We start from the raw sequence: 20149 nt of genomic DNA on the forward strand, positions 1-20149 counted from the left end.
ATGGAACAGATTAACCAAATATGTGCCCATGTGTATGTCAGTGTGAGGTTTTTTTGGCCAAATCCCAGTAACACTATTAATTTTTTCCCTTACATATAGATAAGATCCTTCAGCAAGGCCCATACTGTATTTGATTTGACATCAACACTTGTGTTATATTACAAAGATTTTGCTTCATATTCACAAGTCTTCAGCATAGCGCCTAGCACACAGTAAGCTCTCAGTGTTTGAGAAATAAAAAAAATAGAAGATGATATATGAGAAAGAAATATATCAAGGCAAAATTCCACTGGCATTTGATTAAAAGCAATAACGTTCAGACCTGATGCAACCATGTATTACATAACTGAATGTTAAAAGACTTGCTAGAATTAAGGAAGCACAGCTAGTTTTGGCAACATAAGTATGAAGAAGTCTCACAAATATTTTCACATTTACATTACAGCCACTGGAGTAATAAAAGCCTGTTCATGTTATATAAATATTCTTAAATTTTAGGAGTACTGTATTTTATATTGGGGAATAAAATATAACCAAAACTTTCATAAAGTCAAATCTCTAGAGATCTTTAAATATTTAATTAATCCCAACAGTAAGAGGGCGAACAAAAGCATAATTCTGTTCTTGAAAAAGTGTCTAGTCTTGCAGTGTTTACTCATACTAACATGTCTTCATTGGATAAACATCTACTGAACACCTTGAATAATTTAGACATTACAGGTGCCTTGGAACAAATATTCCCTGCCATGATGAAGTTTACACTCTGTTAAAGGCAGATAAACACTAAAAAATAAAAATAAAAAAAATAAAAAAAATAAAAAAAAGAAGTAAAAATAATTAATTCATATGCTACATTAAAAGGTAGTAAATGTGAGACAAAAAAAAAAAAAGACAAAAAACAGAATAAGGGGATTAGAAGGCTGAGGACACAGCCACTGGTTATACATTTAAATAAGATAATCAGAGTCAACCTCACTGGGAAGTTGGCCTTCAGAGTAAAGACTTAAAGGACTGAGGGAATAAGTCATTAGAAGACTGTGCTCAGAGGAATGACATAATGAGTTAATTTTTGTGTGTCTTAAGTCTTTTGTTTTTTGAGACGGAGTCTAGCTCTGTCGCCCAGGATGGGGTGAAATGGCGCCATCTCGGCTCACAGCAACCTCCGCCTCCTGGGTTCAAGTGATTCACCTGCCTCAGCCTCCTGAGTAGCTGGGATTACAGGCATGTGCCACCACACCTGGCTAATTTTTCTATTTTTAGTAGAGACGGGGTTTCTCCATGTTGGTCAGGCTGGTCTCGAACTCCTGACCCCAGGTGATCCACCTGCCTTGGCCTCCCAAAGTGCTGGGATTATGGGCGTGAGTCACCGTGCCCGACCATGTCTTAAGTCTTTAAAGCAACATTCTGGTTGCTATGTTGTGAACATAGCATAGGGTAGAAGTAGGGAAACCATCTTTAAAGCTAGTACATTAATTCTGGGAGAGATGATGTAGCTCAGACCAAGATGGTAGTAATGGAGATGGAAAGAAGTATCTCTACCTTTCATATATATCCAAATCTGAAGAAAACGATTTAGAAAAAGCAGTTAAGTTTAGAACTCCAGAGAGAGATCTGTACCGGAAACACAATTTTGGGAATCATTAGCATAACATTTATGTGGTATTTAAAGCCATGGAACCTGATAAGCTCACCCAGGTAGAGTGTAGAGAGAAGACAAGAGAAGAGAAGTAAGGACAGAGGCCTGAAACACATCCAGATAAAGAGATCAGAACAGGAAGAATCCACAAAGAAGACTGAAAAGGTATAATCAGTAAACCAAGAGGGAAACCAACAGAATGCAGTACCCTGGAAGTCAAATAAATAGACTAAATCACAGAGGAAAAAAAGTTTAACTGTGTCAAAAGCTGCTCATAGGTAAAAGTAAGTTGAGTTTTGAAAAGTAATCACTGGATTTAGCAACATGAAGGGTGCTGGTGACATTAACAAGGACAGTTTTGGTGGAAAATGGGAGGAATATTTGACTGAAGTAGAGATGATAGAAGTACAAGAACTGCAAATAGCAAGTAAAGAAAATTATTAAGGAATTCTACTATGAAAGGTAGGGGAGAAATAGCAAATAAGGTAGCAGTTGAAATACTAGAGAATAATTATTACTTTTATTTTTAATTTTTGTGGGTACATAGTAGACATATGTATTTATGGTTTACATGAGATATTTTGATAAAGGTGTATCGTGTAATAATCACATCAGAATGAGTGGGATATCCATCACCCCAAGCATTGATCCTTTGTGATACAAATAATCAAATTATACATTTCTAATTATTTTAAAATAAATAATAAACATTTACTTATTATTTAATTGTACAAATCATCCTGTTGTGCTATCAAATACTAGATCTTATGTACTCTTTCTTTTTTTTTTTTTTTTTTTGAGACGGAGTCTCGCTGTGTCGCCCAGGCTGGAGTGCAGTGGCCGGATCTCAGCTCACTGCAAGCTCCGCCTCCCGGGTTCACGCCATTCTCTTGCCTCAGCCTCCCGAGTAGCTGGGACTACAGGCGCCCGCCACCTCGCCCGGCTAGCTTTTTTTTGTATTTTTTAGTAGAGACGGGGTTTCACTGTGTTAGTCAGGATGGTCTCGATCTCCTGACCTCGTGATCCGCCCGTCTCGGCCTCCCAAAGTGCTGGGATTACAGGCTTGAGCCACCGCGCCCGGCCGATCTTAGGTACTCTTTCTAACTATTTTTCTGTACCCATTAACTATCTCCTTTCCCTCCCAACACCCACTGCTCCTTCCCAGTCTTTGGTAACTACCATTCTACTCTCCATCTCCATGAGTTCAATTGTTTTAATTTTTACCTTCTACAAATAAGTGAGAACATGTGAAGTTTGTCTTTCTGTGCCTGTTTTATTTCACTTAACATAATGATCTCCATTTCCATCCTTGTTGTTTCAAATGACAGGATCTCATTCTTTTTTATGGGTGAATAGTAAGCCATTGTATGTATGTACCACATTTCGTTTATCCAGTCATCTGTTGATGGGCACTTAGATTGCTTTCAAATGAGAGGAATTATTTTTTCAAAATGAGAAAAATAATAGCATGCCTGTATGTGAATGGGAATGATTCAGAATTCAGGGAGAAACTGATGATGTGGAAGAGATATGGAAAAACTGGTGGAGTGTAGATCTTGAGCAGGTGAGACCAGATGAGAGCTTGAGTGAAAGAATTTAGAAAAATAAATAGCTCATCTACTCATTTTTAATATAGAAGAATATTAGGCAGTAGATAGCAGATGGTAACAGGTAGCTAGATAGGACGGTAAAAGTTTATTAAAGTTTTCTTCTGATGGTTTCAGTTGTCTCAATGAAATGGGAGATAAAATGAGAAAAGGAATGAGGAGAGAAGTGTTAGGAAGTTTGAGGTAACAAAAGAAGGAATGAAATCATTTCCTGGGACAACAGGAAAGTGATGGAGATACAGAAATACAGTATAATTGCCTGACAGCATCAAGGTCTCTCTCAAGGTTTATTTCAAATGAGATCAATCACCATGGTATTTCTCAAGACACGTTTAGCTGCACAGATGCTGACATGGCAGAGGCAGTCAATTGGGTTTAACTATGGTTTCAGGTTTGGGAAAGATAAGGGAACCAAAGTTTGCTTATAATGGGAATAATTTTTTTTTTTTTTTTGAAATAGAGTTTCACTCTTGTCTCTCAGGCTAGAGTGCAATGGTAAGATCTCGGCTCCCTGCAACTTCTGCCTTTCGAGTTCAAGTGATTCACCTGTCTCAGCCTCCCCAGTAGCTGGGATTACAGGCGTCTGCCACCACATCCGGCTAATTTTGTACTCTTAGTAGAGGTGAGGTTTCACCATGTTGGTCAGGCTGGTTTTAAACTCCTGACCTCAGGTGATCCACCCGCCTCGGCCTCCCGAAGTGCTGGGATTACATGCATGAGCCACCACACTCGGCCTGATGGGAATAATTATAATGATTGCCCATAGACATCAAGCTGGCCGAGGAAGAAGAGAGAACATTAAGGGGGTGAGGCACAGTCAAAAGGTTGGAGGATCAAGATTAGAGATTGCAAAGGAGTAGATACATTGTTAAGCTGTGGTACTACGAGAAAAACAGGAGATAACAGAGAACAAAATACATGAAATTGAGACTGTGAAAATTAAAGTTATTGGTAATGACAAGTTGCAGGGGTGTCCAATCTTTTGGCTTCCCTGGGCCATACTGGAAGAATTGTCTTGGGCCACACATAAAATACACTAACATTAATGACAGCTGATGAGCTTACAAAAAAAAAAAAGAAATCCCCAAACTCACTCATAATGTTTCAAGAAATTTACAAATCTGTGCTGAGCTGCACTCAGAGCTGTCCTGGGCCACATGTGGCCTGCAGGACACAGGTTGAACAGGTTTGATATAAGGGAAGACCATGACTGAGGTGGAGCGGAAAACAGGATCACTCAAAGAAGAGTTTCTTGAACTGTCAGGTCAACAAAATAAGAAACAATGAAGGGTAGCTATAAATAAACTTTAGATTCCTTATAATTTAGAGATAAAATTACATACTTTATTAGGGATTACAACTAAATAATTCAATAGGAAGGTAGCTATCAAAAATTTTGCAATAAAAAGAAAACAACATAAAAACTATGTAAATAATACTTGATTAGGACAAGGCTGACAAATTCTCACCTTGCAATGGCTTTCTGAGAAATTACCTTGTATTTAAATATTTGTATGTATTTATATCTATTTTAAAAATCATTGATCCATTTAAAGGACATCTTGGAAAAAGGCAAAAAATCATTTTTTTAATATATATATATAGGCCTCTGTTCTAAATCTTGAGTTTATAATCTATCAAACATATAAGAAATAACTAACTCTAGAATTATGCTAAATGAGTCCTAATGTAAATCTTACAAAAATTAAGAGACATTTTAAAAGAACCTTAAGGAAATGCTGTCTATAGCTTCTTTTCTTTAGGAAAATTTCTGAAAATCCAAAAATCAAACTTATTCTACAGAAGAACTATACACTATATAAATACACAGTATACAAATAATGCTAAGTACTACCTGTATTATAATAAAATATAATCAATAATGAAAACAAGAATAAAAAACCTGAGTTCTTTTCTTAAACATGGAAATATATATATGTGGGGCGGGGGGGGAAGCTTTCTCTTTTTGCAGCTGCCATAGTACTCAGGTTACTCCGCAGTATCCCTTATAAATAACTCTGAGTATCACTCTTTCTAGTTTACAAAAATGGAAAATTGTTTAATCACTGTTCTTGATATTTTTTGGAGAAGAAGATCTCATGACTTAAATCAATGATGACATCTGTCTTCCACATATCAGTCACATAGATTTATTTTAATTCTATATGAAGTCAATCTAGCCATTTTTCACATCATAGAGTATTAGACTGATAATAGTAAGTTATATGCAGCTAGTGATCCCAGACAAATTTTAGGATTTTTAGTGTAGTTTGTAAGAGCAAGCATATTTAATAGAAAAATAAAACAGTGTTTACTGATAGAATAGAAATGTACAATTCTTTACTAATTCCTAACTTATATACATCTTAAAATTCAGAATGAATTACAACAACTGGATATTTCTCGTTTGTTCACAAAACAAAAACCAAATTTACAGATGCAGGTCTTCAGTTTACCTTACTCCCGATGATTGATCGAACTTCATCATCTGGTGACGTGGGAGTCCCAGATATATCTGGATTGCTATTACTAAGGCTTCGAGAACGATTTAAATTAAGGCTTGCAGGTCTCACCGCAGATCTAGCCATTGTGGCATAATGCACTGATCCTCCCAAACCCCCAGGACCTAGAGTGGCACATGAAATAGCACATAATTAAAGAAAATTAGTCAGGAAAGGATTAGAAAAAAATCTCTGCCACTTCAGAAAGTTCCACAAAGATCATGAATTGCTTTGGTTTCTAAATAAAAAATATTAAACTTTCTTTTTTTTTTTTTTTTTTGAGACAGAGTCTCGCCAGGCTAGAGAGCAGCAGCTTGATCTTGGCTCACTGCAACCTCTGCCTCCTGGGTTCAAGCGATTCCCCTGCCTCACCCTCCCAAGTAGCTGGGACTACAGGCGCAGCACCATGCCCAGCTAATTTTTGTATTTTTAGTAGAGATGAAGTTTCACCATGTTGGCCAGGATGGCCAATCTCTTGACCTCACGATCCGCCTGAAGAGACATGGTCTTCTAAATAAAAAGTCACACACACACACATATATATATATATATATAGAGAGAGAGAGAGAGAGATTTTAAACAGGCAGGTGCCTTTTTTTGAATTAAGAGGCAGCACTGGAGTGCAGCAGTGAGACCACAGTTCACTATAACATTGGACTCCTGGACTCCCACCTCAGCCTCCTGAGTAGCTAGGACTACGGGCACACACTACCATGCCTGGCTAAATTTCTCTCTTTTTTTTTTGTAGGGACGGGGTCTTGATATGTTGCCCAGGCTGGTTTTGAACTCCTGGCCTCAAGCAATCCTCCTCTCTTGGCCTCCTGAAGCACTGGGAAATTTTTTTTTTTAGAAAGAAAGAAAATAAAAACACTCAAGAACTAATGATTGCTGTACAAAGATGCTCTATTTTATGGCAGTTTATAAAACCATATGAACTGTAAATAAAATCATTATCTCTTCAGTGTTTCTATAACTGTATATTACACATACAATAAAAACCAATATTAACAGGAAACACACACACAGAGACACATGCACACACACACACCCCCCTTCACTTCGGTATAGTCGGTTTTTGGACCCAAGATGCTCCAGCTGGTGTCTCTTCCTTTTTTCCCACCTCTCCTACTCTGCCCCTTGACAGTCACTAGAGAGAGTGCCAATTTATTGCTAACATCTCTTAAATTAAACCATGTTTTATTTCTCTACCTTCATTATTGCTAACATCTTTTAAATGAGAGCATGTTTTATTTCTCTATCTTCATCAGTGACAATGTGAATAACAAACTGGTATCTTTATGATATACATACAAAAAACTAAAGATATTTTTCAGGTCCTAAGTGATATAAAAAAGCAAAGGCAGCCGGGCGTGGTGGTTCACGCCTGTAATCCCAGCACTTTGGGAAGCCGAGCATGTAGATCATGAGGTCAGGAGTTTGAGACCAGCCTGGCTAACACGGTGAAATCCAATCTCTACTAAAAATACAAAAATTTAGCCAGGCGTGGTGGCGGGTGCCTATAGTCCCAGCTACTCAGGAGGCTGAGGCAGGAGAATGGCGTGAACCCGGGAGGCGGAGGTTGTAGTGAGCCAATATTGCGCGACTGCACTCTAGCCTGGGCGACAAAGCGAGACTCCATCTCAAAAAAAAAAAAAAAAAAGCAAAGACTCCCTTTTTGTCTGAGAAAAATCAAGCCTAACATCATCTTCCAACCTGTCTTTTATTTTTAAAATAAAACATCCAGGAATTATAGTGATAATTTATCTTCATCTTTCTGAATGTCATATTTGCAAATGATATTAATACATACCTGTTACCTAATTAATTCATACACTCTTTCAGGTTGGTATGTAAAAAAAAGATGTTTTACAAAATCTGTGGAATTCTAATAGTGTACTGAATAAAAGAGTAAATGAAGTAGCATTGTAGATATTACATAATCACTCACACACTCATGTCCTCAAGTGGTATAATTTTAAAACTCAAGTCAGTAAATTATAAACCAGAATATAAATGTCAATTGCTTTTCTTTTTGCAATTAAGTGAAGAAACAAATTGGGCTGAAACTTAAAATCAGGTTACTATTATGTCTAGTTTTCATGAGGAATGTCACAATTATTAGTCACCGTTATGAATGTTAACATTGCCAACAGCTGATAAAGGGCACTTGCCATTATCATTAGTGTCATACGGACATATATGTGAGTAGATTAAATGATATGCACAACATAATCATTAGTTAGTTAAATGAACAACTAAAGGATTATTCACACTAAGACATCTCCCACCACTACCTCCACTATCACCAGTGGTACACAAAAGACAATAACAAGTTGAGTCTCCAATACTCAGAAAGGTTATATTATTTCACTGACCATGAAGAGATCAGCTAACCAGATAGAATTTTTATGTTTCTAGGAACAATCTTTTATATCACTGTAGATTTCAAAGGGTTTTCAGAAAACTACCGAGATACCACATTTCTCCTTAAATGACCAATAGCATTCTGAATGACAAATACAAGATTCTATTTTTCTTGTCTTTTTTATTTTTAAAAGACAGGATCTCACTCTGTTGCCCAGGCTGGAGTGCACTGGCAAGATCATAGCTCACTCTGGCCTCAAATTCCTGGGCTCATGAGATCTTCCCACCTCAGCTTCCTAAACAGCTGGGATTACAGGGGCAAGCAATTCCTTATCTTAACAAGGAATGATAAAATGCTTCCAGAGACAAAGTTATTTGCAAAGTTCATTTCCAAAAATTAATTCAACCAAGAACTCTAATTCAAACTAAAGAAAACTGTATGAAAAAAAAATGACCAAAAATGTAATTTATTTATCCCTTTAACTTCAGCACCTAGCACAGTGAATGGTACTTAGCAGGTGTTCAATAAATGTTTGCTATTGAATAAATGGGTCACAGTACAGACTACAAAATTATCTCAATACTGACATGAACATATAATTTATGAAAGACAGTTTCATAGTAAAAAGAATAAAATACCTGGTGATGATGAATTAGGGTAAGTATTTGGTAGGCGGAAAACATAATGAATATATGATGCAAGAAGGCTATTTCTGCCATGCTGGTCATGATTTCCTTCCAAGTTTTTGTGCAGTCGATTTATAATTGATGCCATGGCTTCAAAAGATGCTTGACCCAGGTTAACTTTTGAGAAAGAAGAAAATACCTTTGCTTTAACTATTTTTAGACTGTAAATTCCACAAACACCAAAGTTTTGTCATCTCTACATACATTAAATATGGTGATTACACAGTAAGTGTATAAAGATGATTACTATTTGATAAATGACTTTTTTTTTTTTTTTTTTTTTTGAGGCGGAGTCTCGCTCTGTCACCCAGCCTGGAGTGCAGTGGCCAGATCTCAGCTCACTGCAAGCTCCGCCTCCCGGGTTCACGCCATTCTCCTGCCTCAGCCTCCCGAGTAGCTGGGACTACAGGTGCCCGCCACCACGCCCGGCTAGTTTTTTGTATTTTTTAGTAGAGACGGGGTTTCACTGTGTTAGCCAGGATGGTCTCGATCTCCTGACCTCGTGATCCGCCCGTCTCGGCCTCCCAAAGTGCTGGGATTACAGGCTTGAGCCACCGCGCCCGGCCTGATAAATGACTTTTAATGACACCTTGGACTAGCTGAGCCAAAAATACTTTTCTGAGCAAAATGAGAAATAACTCATTTTACTAATTTAAGACAAAAATTACATGGGTTTGATTAGTCAAAAAAGAAAACAATGCTTAACAGATATCTATTATCTAGTAAAACAATACAAAGTACATAAGAAAAAAGAAAATACATTGTGTGTAATACCTTAAGAAGCAATTTCTCATTTTAAAGATTACTCCAAAAATCTAAATAGCATACAAGGGCATATATTACTTCTGTTTAAAAAAATTAAAAATAACAATAAAATGGATTATTGAAAATATTAATAATATCATAATAAAATAGTGAATAAGCAACTTGATTGGAATGAGTGAATCTGTAAAATGATTAGAAGGGGGAAAAAAGGCAGGGCTAGAAAAACAGGTTGAGGTAAGACTAACACCTACTCAGTCACTCAAGTCAGTATATAACAATAATTTTACAAAAATTGGGGAATTGTGATAAATAGCATACTGAATAAATGGGTAAACTGAACAGCCACTTTGAGCAATAGAATCTTAGATTCTGTAATTTATTTAACCAAGACAGGAAATTATGAAGAGATAATGAGGCCAATTAAGTTTTCCCAAAAGTAGAATAACCAGATAAAATGGTCATTTAGGAAGATTAATCTATATATACTGAACTAGAGGGGAAAGAGACCAGAGACAGAAACCTGAGTGAAGTTAAGTTATCCTACCTGTGTTTCTGGTTAATCCTTTTCCTTTTTCTCACAGTGGCTACTCTAAGTTACCAGAATCCTTCTCAAAACTCAGGTCCTCCTTAATCCCTCCTTAGCAAATCTTGCCTTCTGTCTCACAGAAGAAATGTATAAAGCATGAAAGTCCTCGTGTCTTTTTTTTCTTTTCCTTTTTTTTTTTTTAGAGATGGGGTCTCGATATGTTGACCAGACTGGTCTGGAACTCCTAGCCTCAAGCAATCCTCCCATCTTGGCCTCCCAAAGTGCGGGGATTATAGTTGTGAGCCACCACACCTGGCCAAAAATCCTCATATTTTTCTACAAATTTATCAGAATCTGAAACTACTTTATCTCCTCTCCAAAGGAATTAGTGCCCTCTCCTATGTAAGAGTGATCTATCACCTCTACTCTTGTCTCACGTAACAACTTCATTGATTAACCTCTTTTCTCCCCATATATTTTTCTCCCTTCTCCCATTTGAGCATGTTCATATGCTGATTTCTCTCAGCACGTAAACATGCTAAAATGTTTCCCCTCTTTTGCCCTACTCAATTAACTTCGTAAAAGAGTAGTATATGCTTCTTGTGTTTATTTTATACTATTTGCTTCTTAACTCCCTGTAATCTGGTTTCTACCTTCACTTAGACTAAAATTACTGATGTAATTTCACAAGCAGACATTTCTCAAGTATACTAGATAAGAGAGGGACTCTGGAACCAGTTTGAATCTTGGCTCTCAAATGTAAATAAAGCATACAGCACTATTCCTGGTATACAGTAAATGCTATGCAAGTGTTTGCAATTACTGTTATTACTATTATTTTACTTAATCTACAACAAAAAACAATGCTAACCTTTTTTTGCTTAAAACCTTCTTCTTCTATAATTTCTGTAACTGTACACTCTATGATCTCACAATCCATTCTCTCTTCTCCATCCCATTGTCACCTACAGGAACTCATCATTTTTTGTATGAAATTCTGCAAGACTCCTAATTTGTCTCCCCACCTGTAGGTTTTCCCACTTTTAACTCATCTCTACATAGCACAGCCATCTTTTTCTAGTCAAACTTGGTCATGTTACTTCTCTAATTAAGACCAAATCCTTCAAAGGCTATTTATTCCCTACAGAAAAATCGTCCCAATTTCCTAAAGTGTGGAAGACCCAACTTCATCTCCCACTCTCCATATTACCTCTAATCAATCCTCCAATTTATAACTACTTACAATTCTTCCCCAAATTCATTCTGAGTTCATTATGTCTGTGTACTATGCACATGCTGTTTCACGCTGTTTAATCTCCTTGGAATAATGTTAACCTGTCAGACTCCTATTCATCTTTAAATACTCAGCCCAGGAATTATTTCTACTTATAAGTCTCCCCTAAAAAAAACTCAACTAATCGAATACTCCTCTCCTTTGTGCCACTAGTCAAACATAAAAATTCTATCTGGTTAGCTGAAATTTCCTTCAAGTTCAACTTCCCTGCAGGATTTGGGTGAAAGCTGTTAGTAAAAAGTAAGGAGTAAACCTTGAAAAAGGATGGGAATGAAAAACACCTTTCCTTCCAGAATTATAAAAAAGAAAAAGAGAATACAGAGACTAAGCAAGTGAAGGAAAGAAGAGCTACATTAAGTGGAGGATAGCAGATGAATGAAAATGTAGAGTAGGTAGATTATACATCCTGTAAAGTACAACATGATTTGATTTACCTGTTTGCCTGTTTTCTTAACTAGTCTGTGAGATCTTAAAGTCAGGAACCATGCCTTGAACAGTGTCTATCAGTGTCAGGTACATAGTAAATGCTTAATAAATATTTGGTAAATAAATACATTTGTTTCTATAATTTGAGTATATGCCTAAAGGACACATTTTATAAAAACAAAATAAAAGTTACCACTTTCTGGCATTATAAACAAGTAAATAACATCCTCCACCTCAAATCAAATATAGTCCTTATATAGAGCAAATAGAAACCATGGTTTTTTTTAAAAAACAAAATTTAGAAATGTCAAGTTATAGAGTTCATGTCTCATCCCCAAACAAACGTAAATTACCTATTTGGCCAGCAATGACAGGAGGTCTAACAACTAAAAGTATCAGTTTATCTAGCAGAAGATGAAGAAATCGGACCACTGGTTCCAACTGGGATGAATTCAGTGCTGAAATACTGCTCTTCAATTCATTTTCTAAGTTATTTTCCATGATTCGCATGTCCCCAATTCGGACTGGGAACATGTGTTCATCCAGTGCATTGACCAGAGCAAAAAATTTGTCAAGATAAGGATCCTAAAACAAAGAATGAACAAAAGCACTAAGCACTTACAACTTTATACATTTCCCAATTCCAAAGGACCACAGACCACTAACATGTCATATTACTTGATAACACTAAAAAGTTCATATAGGTAAACATTGTTTCCAATTAAACAAATCTGTATTCATTTATTATTATAAAATGATCACTTCAAATACTATTAGTTAAGAAAACTACTGATACTAATTGAGAATTTTTTTTTCTTTTTTTTTAGTTTTAGTTTGCTTTATCAGTTTGAAGTTCAATTATTGTGGCAGGCATATGAGTAACCCACTTTTGTCCATTATTAATTTATTGTCTTTCAGCTCCAAAGCCTTTGGATACAAGGCAAACTCACTGCCATATCTTATAATACTGGAGTCATTCTTTTACTGGAAGCCACCTGTGTACTGCTAAGTAAAATCTATATACTACCAACTTTCTTCCCAAAGACAGCATACAGGTGCTGTGTCTTCTTATTTTCCCCTACCTCACTGTGCAGAAAAGAATTAACACAGTGGGCTTAAGACAGCTATTCTTTGAAAGCCCTGTTTACAAGTTTGGCCTTGGGCTAATGACTGGGAACTTGGATTTCAGGTGGGGTTCCCATTGACAGAGATGGTTCACTGTGCCTAAACCATCTGTGCAAACAATATGGTATAAGCTGAACACCTACTTTCCTTCTGGGAATGTGGAATTTTGGTACATGTTGGGCAAAGGGTGCCTATGTGACAAGCCTCTAGTAAAAAACCCTGGGAATTGAGTCTGTACTGAACTTCCATGGCAGACAACATTTCACACATGCTGTTTCAACTTGCCCCACTTGATTCCACTGGGAGAGGATTCTTGGAAGCTTATTTCTTGTTTCCTCTGGACTTCACCCTATGAGCCTTTTCCCTTGGCGAATTCTGCTTTGGGAAGCTCTCCACACCACCCTTTCCCTGTACAGGTTAGTGAAGCCTGAATTTCATTTTAAATACTTGCTTCTTCTCACTCTACATATTCTCCATGGAAAACCACATTTACCAATACAGTTTCAGTTATCACATTTATTCTGTTATCTCCAAACCCAAACTTCAAACTAATTACAACCACCTACAGGACATCTCCATCTGAAGTACATAGGCACTTCAAACTCAACAGGTTCAAAAATAAATTCACAGGCACCAGAACTGCTTCCCCTTAGCTTGGCCCGAAAAGTACTTCTCTCATGTTCTCTATTTAGGGTAGAAATTACCATCTACCTGGACTCTATGGCATTCACGGTCCTTCACAATCTATTACCAGCCTTCTATCCTTATGCATCATGATTTCCTATGCACTTTAAAACTACTTTCACACCAGGTTACCTGATGGTCCTTAGACTACTGTAACTCTGTACTTGCTACTCATCATCTGAGTTGCCCACCCTTTCTCTGTGTAGTAAATGCCTACTTACAAATGCAACAGCTCAGTCTCTAGCAGAACAGATAACTCTCCCCTCTGTACTTTAAAGAATTTAGTTAACATATGTAACACTGTACTAATTTTATTATACATTTTACCCTTTCCCATATTACACTGTAAGGTTGTTGAAGGAAAAGCTCTTTCCTCAACAGGTAACATCTCTGATCTCATGGAACTTACCATTTAATGTGGGAAAGAAACAATAAACAAATGTGTATTTATGTGTGTTATATACATACACACAGAGTGACAGAGTCAAAGCGCAACAGAGAAGCTGGGCATAGGCAGCAATAAGTGCAGAGTAAGATGACATACTGTACTGAGGCTGCTATGTTTAAAAGAGTAACCAAGGAAGGCCTCTCTGAGAGGAAGCGAAACTCTAATTCATAAGTCAAATGAATACCAGGAGGAAAAGCATTCCAGGCAGAGAAAGAGGATGTATAAAACCCATTAGAACTTGGTATATTCCAAAAATAAGGAATTTGGAACAAATGATCCCTAAAAACTCTTTCCAGCTGAAATACCCAAGTCTATGACAAATAAAGTGAGCTGATGATGGTTTCTCAATTCTAATTATTCTGCCATGTACCAGAAACTTAGAAAAAACAAGTCAATTAACTATTTAAAATGAAGTCAATGACATTTTGAAACATAAAATGCTTGCTTTTGTTGACATTCAATGACATTTTGTTGATTCTTTTAAAAAAAATCTTCTAAATATTCCATGTTTTTAACTGACATATATTCTCATAAATCTGACAGCAATGACAGATTTATGACAAGTAACAAAACTGACATCACAAATATTAGATAATACATTCAATTTATTTAAGTGAAATTTGATAATAAAAATTATTAAAACTCACTTGTGTATGGATAGATGAAACAGCAACAACTTCAACATTAAAAACACCTTTGTGATTATCTACCCATTTCATGCCAGGTAGAGGAACCTGTAAGATATTAAATATAATGATCACAGCTGCTTAAGTATATTATGAACTCTGAAAATAAACAAAAATTACAATATCCCAATGAGAAAAAAATTGTGAAACCAGAGATGTACTTCCAAAATACAATGGTGAGACAGGGATGGGATAGACATTCCCATTCCAAAAAGGAGAAAGAGGAAGGAAGGGGTGACAGGTCCCAAGAAAGTCCAAAATCTAACAAGGAATTGGCTCTTAAGGGTCCATTAGCTCTTCAAGCTCAAACAATACTGGTTTTTGTTTTCTAAATAAATTATATTGTATATGTTTAATATATACCACAATGTTATGGGATATATACAGACAGTAAAATGGCTACTACAGTCAAGCAAATTAACATATCCATAATTTCATAGTTAACTTATTTTTTTGTTTGTTGTTGTGGCAAGAGCAGGTAAAACCTGCTAAGAATACCAAATACAGTGCAATTTTATTAACTATAGTCCTCATGCTGAGATCATTTAATATTTATTTCTATGTCTAGCTTATTTCACTTAGTATAATGTCCTCCATGTTCATCCATGCTGTGGCTAATGGCATAATCTCCTTCTTTTTAAAAGTTGACTGATATTCCATTGTGTGTGTGTGAATATATTAAAAAACAATTACTATATATACATATATAGTATATCTCTGTCACTATATATGTATTTATGTCTCTCTACATAACAATTTATCTACTCATCTGTTAGACACTTAGGTTGTTTCCATATCTTTGCCACTGTGAATAATGCTACAATACACATGGAAGTGCAGATATCTTTATAAGACAGAGATTTCATTTCCTTTAGGTATTTGCCCAGAAGAAGACTACTGAGTCACAGGGTAGTTCTATTTTTCTTTAGAAACCGCCATCCTGTGTTCCATGATAACTGCATCAATCTACATTCTTACCAGCAGTGTACAAGGGTTCTCTCTTTTTTTTCCACACTCTCATCAACATTTGTATCTCTTGACATTTTGATAACGGCCACACTAATGGAAGTAAGGTGATACTGCATAGGTTTTGATTTACATTTCCCTAATGATTAACGATCTTGAGCACCTTTTCATACACCTCTTGGCCATTTTTGTCTTCTTTAGAGAAAGTTTATTCATGTCTTTTGTTCATTTTAAAATCAGGTTATTGGTTTTCTACTACTGAGTTATATGAGTTCTTTGTAAAGTTTGGGTATTAACCCCTTAACAGATATGTGGTTTTCAAATATTTTTTCCCAATTCACCGACTGTTGTTTCATTTCTTTTACTGTACAGAAGCTTTTTAGTTTTTATTTCATCGCATTTATTTATTTTTGCCTTTGTAGCCTGAGCTTTTAGTGTGATATCCTAAAAATCATTGCCAAGGGCTATGCCAAGGACTTTTCCTCCTATGTTCTCTTCTAGGAATTTTAAAGTTTCAGGTCTTATGTTTAGGTCTTTTTTCCATTTTCAGTTGATTTTTATGTAATGGTGTAAGATAAGGGTCCAGTTTCATTCCTTGGCATGTGGAAATGTAGTTTTCCAGCACTATTTATTGAAGAGACTATCCTTTCTTCATCACATCCTCTTGGTGCCCTTGTTGAAAATTAGCTGTCCATATGTTGGGATTTATTTCAGGTCTCTAAAGAATTACACTCTTTGGCTTCATGCTCTGCCTCTGGGACCACTGGGGCAACAGCATCATCCCCACAGGTCTAGTGTGGGTCTACCCCCAGAGCTCCTATGAGCAGGCATTTGGCCCAAGGCTCTGCCAAATGGCTCTGCCCCCAAGGCTTCAGGCAGAGGTTGTTGGGCTGTTGAAACCAAGGCAATGGGCCTGATGATCTCTGAATCACTTTCAGGGTCATTTTCTCCTCATTTTGAAGAACAGTACATGTTGACAGCTGAATAGCTCTATATCCTGTCAAATCCAAAAAGTCCAACATCCTTCCTTCATTTCACTCCATCTCCTTCCCCTTCAGTTGAAAATGGCAGTGCTTCTGCTTGTATAATTCCATAAACTCTTTATCAGGTGGCAGTCCAGTCATACACTTGGTGTTCTCTTCAGAACATGCTTTCTCATTTTTGCAATGTGGATAGGCTAAAAATATTCTAAATCTTCAAGTTCTGGTTCCTTTAACAGTTCCTTCTTCAATTCAACTCTCTCCTATCACATTTTCTGTAACCAGTCAAGAGGAACCAAGCTGTATGTTCAATACCTCTAGAAAGTTCTTCAAATATCCAAATAGCACACGTTCTATCTTCCACAAAACATGAGAACACAGTATAGCCAAGTTCTTTGCTACTTTATTACAACAATCACTTTTCCTGTAGTTTCTAATAACATGTTCCTCATTTCTGTATGAGATCTCACCAGAATTGCCCTTAATGTCCTTATTTCTACCATGTACCTCAAAACTCTCCCATCCTCTACCCATTACTCAGTTCCAAAGTCACTTCTATATTTTTAGGTATTTATTACATGAGATGGTTTGGTTCCATGTCCCCACCCAAATTTCAACTTGAATTGTACTCCCAGGATTCCCATGTGTTGTGGGAGGGACCCGGTGGAAGAGAATTTGAATCATGGGGGTGGTTTTCCCCATACTATTCTTGTGATAGTGAATAAGCCTCAGTAGATCTGATGGTCCTATCAGGTGTTTCCGCTTTTGCATCCTTCTCATTTTCTCTTGCCACCACCATGTAAGAAGTGGCTTTTACCTCCTATCATGATTCTGAGGCTTCCCCAGTCAGTGAAACCATAAGTCCAATTAAACTTCTTTCTTCCCAGTCTTGGGTATGTCTTTATCAGCAGTGTGAAAATGTACTAATACATTACAGTAGCACCCCACTTCCTGGTACCAAAGTCTGCATTCATCAGTTCAGGTTGCATAACGAAGTATCATAGACTGCGTGGCTTAAACAACAGAAATTTATTTTCCCACTGTTCTCTGGAAACTAGAAATCCAAGATCAAGGTGCCAGCATAGTCAGTTTCTGGTGAGGGTTCTCACCCTGGGTTGCAGATGGCCACCTTCTTGCTTGTATACCCACACTGGGGGAGAGGGGATGTCAAGCTCTCTGGTCTCTTCTTACAAGGGCACTAATCCCATTATGAAGGCCCCACCATTGTAACCTTGTCTAAACCCAATTCCTTCCCAAAGACCCCATCTCCAAATGTCATCACATTGAGGGTTAAGCTTCAATATATGATTTTTTGGGGGGAAAACAATTTGTTCCATAGCAGAGAGATTAAGAAACTTGCCCGGGATCACACAATTAAGTGTTGCAGCCAGGATTAAAGCCCTAGAAGATCATATTATATTGCTGTTCAAAAGCATATAGATTTTAAAAAAAATAACAAAAATCCTTTCATAATCCCACACCTCTTCTGAGAGCTAACTTTGCTCAATTTGGTATATAAAGATTTAACTTGCTCCTACACAATTACCTACATACAGAGTTGGATTGTGGCTACGTTGTTAAGTAAATAAAATAGAATTAAAAAGAAACAGAGTGTATCAGCAGCATGGAGGAGGGAAAGGTTGCAAATTCATGCCGTGAGGAAAGACTTCTTTGATGAGATGCTGCTGTGTCTACAATTTTAATAAAGAAAAGGACTCAGCTATGTCAAGATCAAGAAAAGGAAAGAGAAAATTCAAAGGGCTGGAGGCAGAAAAAAGTTTGGAAGAAGCTGTCAGTGCAGAGAGAAAGGGATGTAGTAATGATTGTAGAAGATGATGTTGGAGAAGTGGAAAAGACCAAATCATTCAGAGATTTGTAGGTCACGGGAAAAAACACTTGGATTATGTCTATGTGCAAGAAAAAGCCAGAGAAATGTTTTATTTGATCATAAGCAATAGAATGAAACCACCTAATTTTAATTTTAAAATTGCTTTATTTTGTGAGAATGGGTTTCAAAGAGGCAAGAACTGAAAAATATTATAAAGCAGAGAAAGTGAATGAAATAGGAACTATATATACCAGAAACACTAAATCTTAGTAATACAATGTTGAATGAAAAAAACCAAGTCCCAGAGGATTATATATCACATGATAAGCTTTTTGTTAAATTCATAAAATAAAGTAAATAATGTTGTATTTTGGCATACAAATATTTCGTTTCAAAAGTAGTTTTAAAAGGCTTGTTTACAGGACACTGAATATACTTAAGGCTACAGAAATATACACTTAAAATTAAAATGATAAACTTTATGTTATATATATTTTTACCATAACATTTTTATTTGTTTTGAAGAGACGGGTTCTGGTTCAGTCACCCAGGCTGGAGTGCAGTGGTGCAATCACAGCTCACAGTAAACTCAAACTCCTGGCTTCAAGGGATCCTCCCTCCTCAGCCTTCTAAGGCACTGGGATTATAGGTATGAGTCACTACACCAAGCATTTTTACCATAATTTTTAAAAATCCTAATTTTATACAGTTACAAGGAAGACGACTACGGAAAAGGGGAGGAGTCAGGAAGTACCTTGGCTGTAAGGAACTGCATTTTAAAGTTACTTTGATATTAGAAAATGCCATTGGCCACCCAGAACCCCATGAGTTCAACACAGAAGGCATCAGAGTCTTCTACCTGCCCCCAAATGCCATGTTTCTAATTCAACCTCTAGATTGGGAGTCATAAGGATCTTTAAGATTCATCACACATGGCACTCTATGGAAAGAAGTGTGAATGCTATGAAGAGAACCTCAATAAATAGAACATCATTAAAGTCTGGAAGGATTATACCACTGAAAATGCTATCATTGTTGTAACAAAAGCCATCAAGCCCAAAACAATAAATTCTTGCTGTAGAAAACTGTCCAGAGGTTGTCATGACTTCACAGACTTCATGACAGAGCCAATTAAGAAAATCATGAAATAAATTGTGGATATGGCAAAAAAGAAAAAAAAAAAGAGGGGTAAAGATTTCCAAGGAGAAATTCATGAGCTCATAGACACCAGACTGGAGGAATTAATAGAAAATGACCTGATGGAGATGAGTGCTTCTAAACCAGTGCCAGACATTGAGGCAGAAAACATAGAAGAAACAGTGTCAGAAAACAAACTGACACTATACAACATGGCAGAAGGGTTATTCAAGACTGCTTTCAACTTCTTTTAAAACATGGACCCATCTGTGCTAAGGGCACTGAAACTAAAACAAATGATGTAATAAACATTGGCACCACATAGGAATATTTGTTTCCTTTTTTTTATATTGAGAGAGAGTCTTACTCTGTCGCCCAGGCTGGAGTGCAATGGCACAATCTCGGTTCACTGTCAACCTCCGCCTCCCGGGTTCAAGCGATTCTTGTGCCTTAGCCTCACGAGTAGCTGAGATTACAGGTGCCCGCCAC

At 36.8% G+C, this 20149-nt stretch overlaps 1 protein-coding gene across 13 annotated transcripts in view; it reads right to left on the reverse strand.

The window, feature by feature from the left end:
- Positions 1 to 20149, reverse strand: part of DOCK7 (dedicator of cytokinesis 7) — a 237039-nt gene that overhangs the window by 100969 nt on the left and 115921 nt on the right. For all 13 annotated transcript variants that reach the window (XM_033225112.1, XM_033225110.1, XM_033225108.1 and 10 more), the window contains exons 19-22: positions 14711 to 14797; positions 12160 to 12391; positions 8748 to 8912; positions 5700 to 5869 (exon numbers count right to left, since the gene is read on the reverse strand). In XM_033225112.1, the coding sequence (XP_033081003.1) occupies positions 5700 to 5869; positions 8748 to 8912; positions 12160 to 12391; positions 14711 to 14797 (654 nt within the window). The remainder of the gene's footprint in view (positions 1 to 5699; positions 5870 to 8747; positions 8913 to 12159; positions 12392 to 14710; positions 14798 to 20149) is intronic.

The sequence above is a fragment of the Trachypithecus francoisi genome, unplaced genomic scaffold (assembly GCF_009764315.1).
Source record: "Trachypithecus francoisi isolate TF-2019V2 unplaced genomic scaffold, Tfra_2.0 Lachesis_group12, whole genome shotgun sequence".
Lineage (NCBI taxonomy): Eukaryota > Metazoa > Chordata > Mammalia > Primates > Cercopithecidae > Trachypithecus > Trachypithecus francoisi.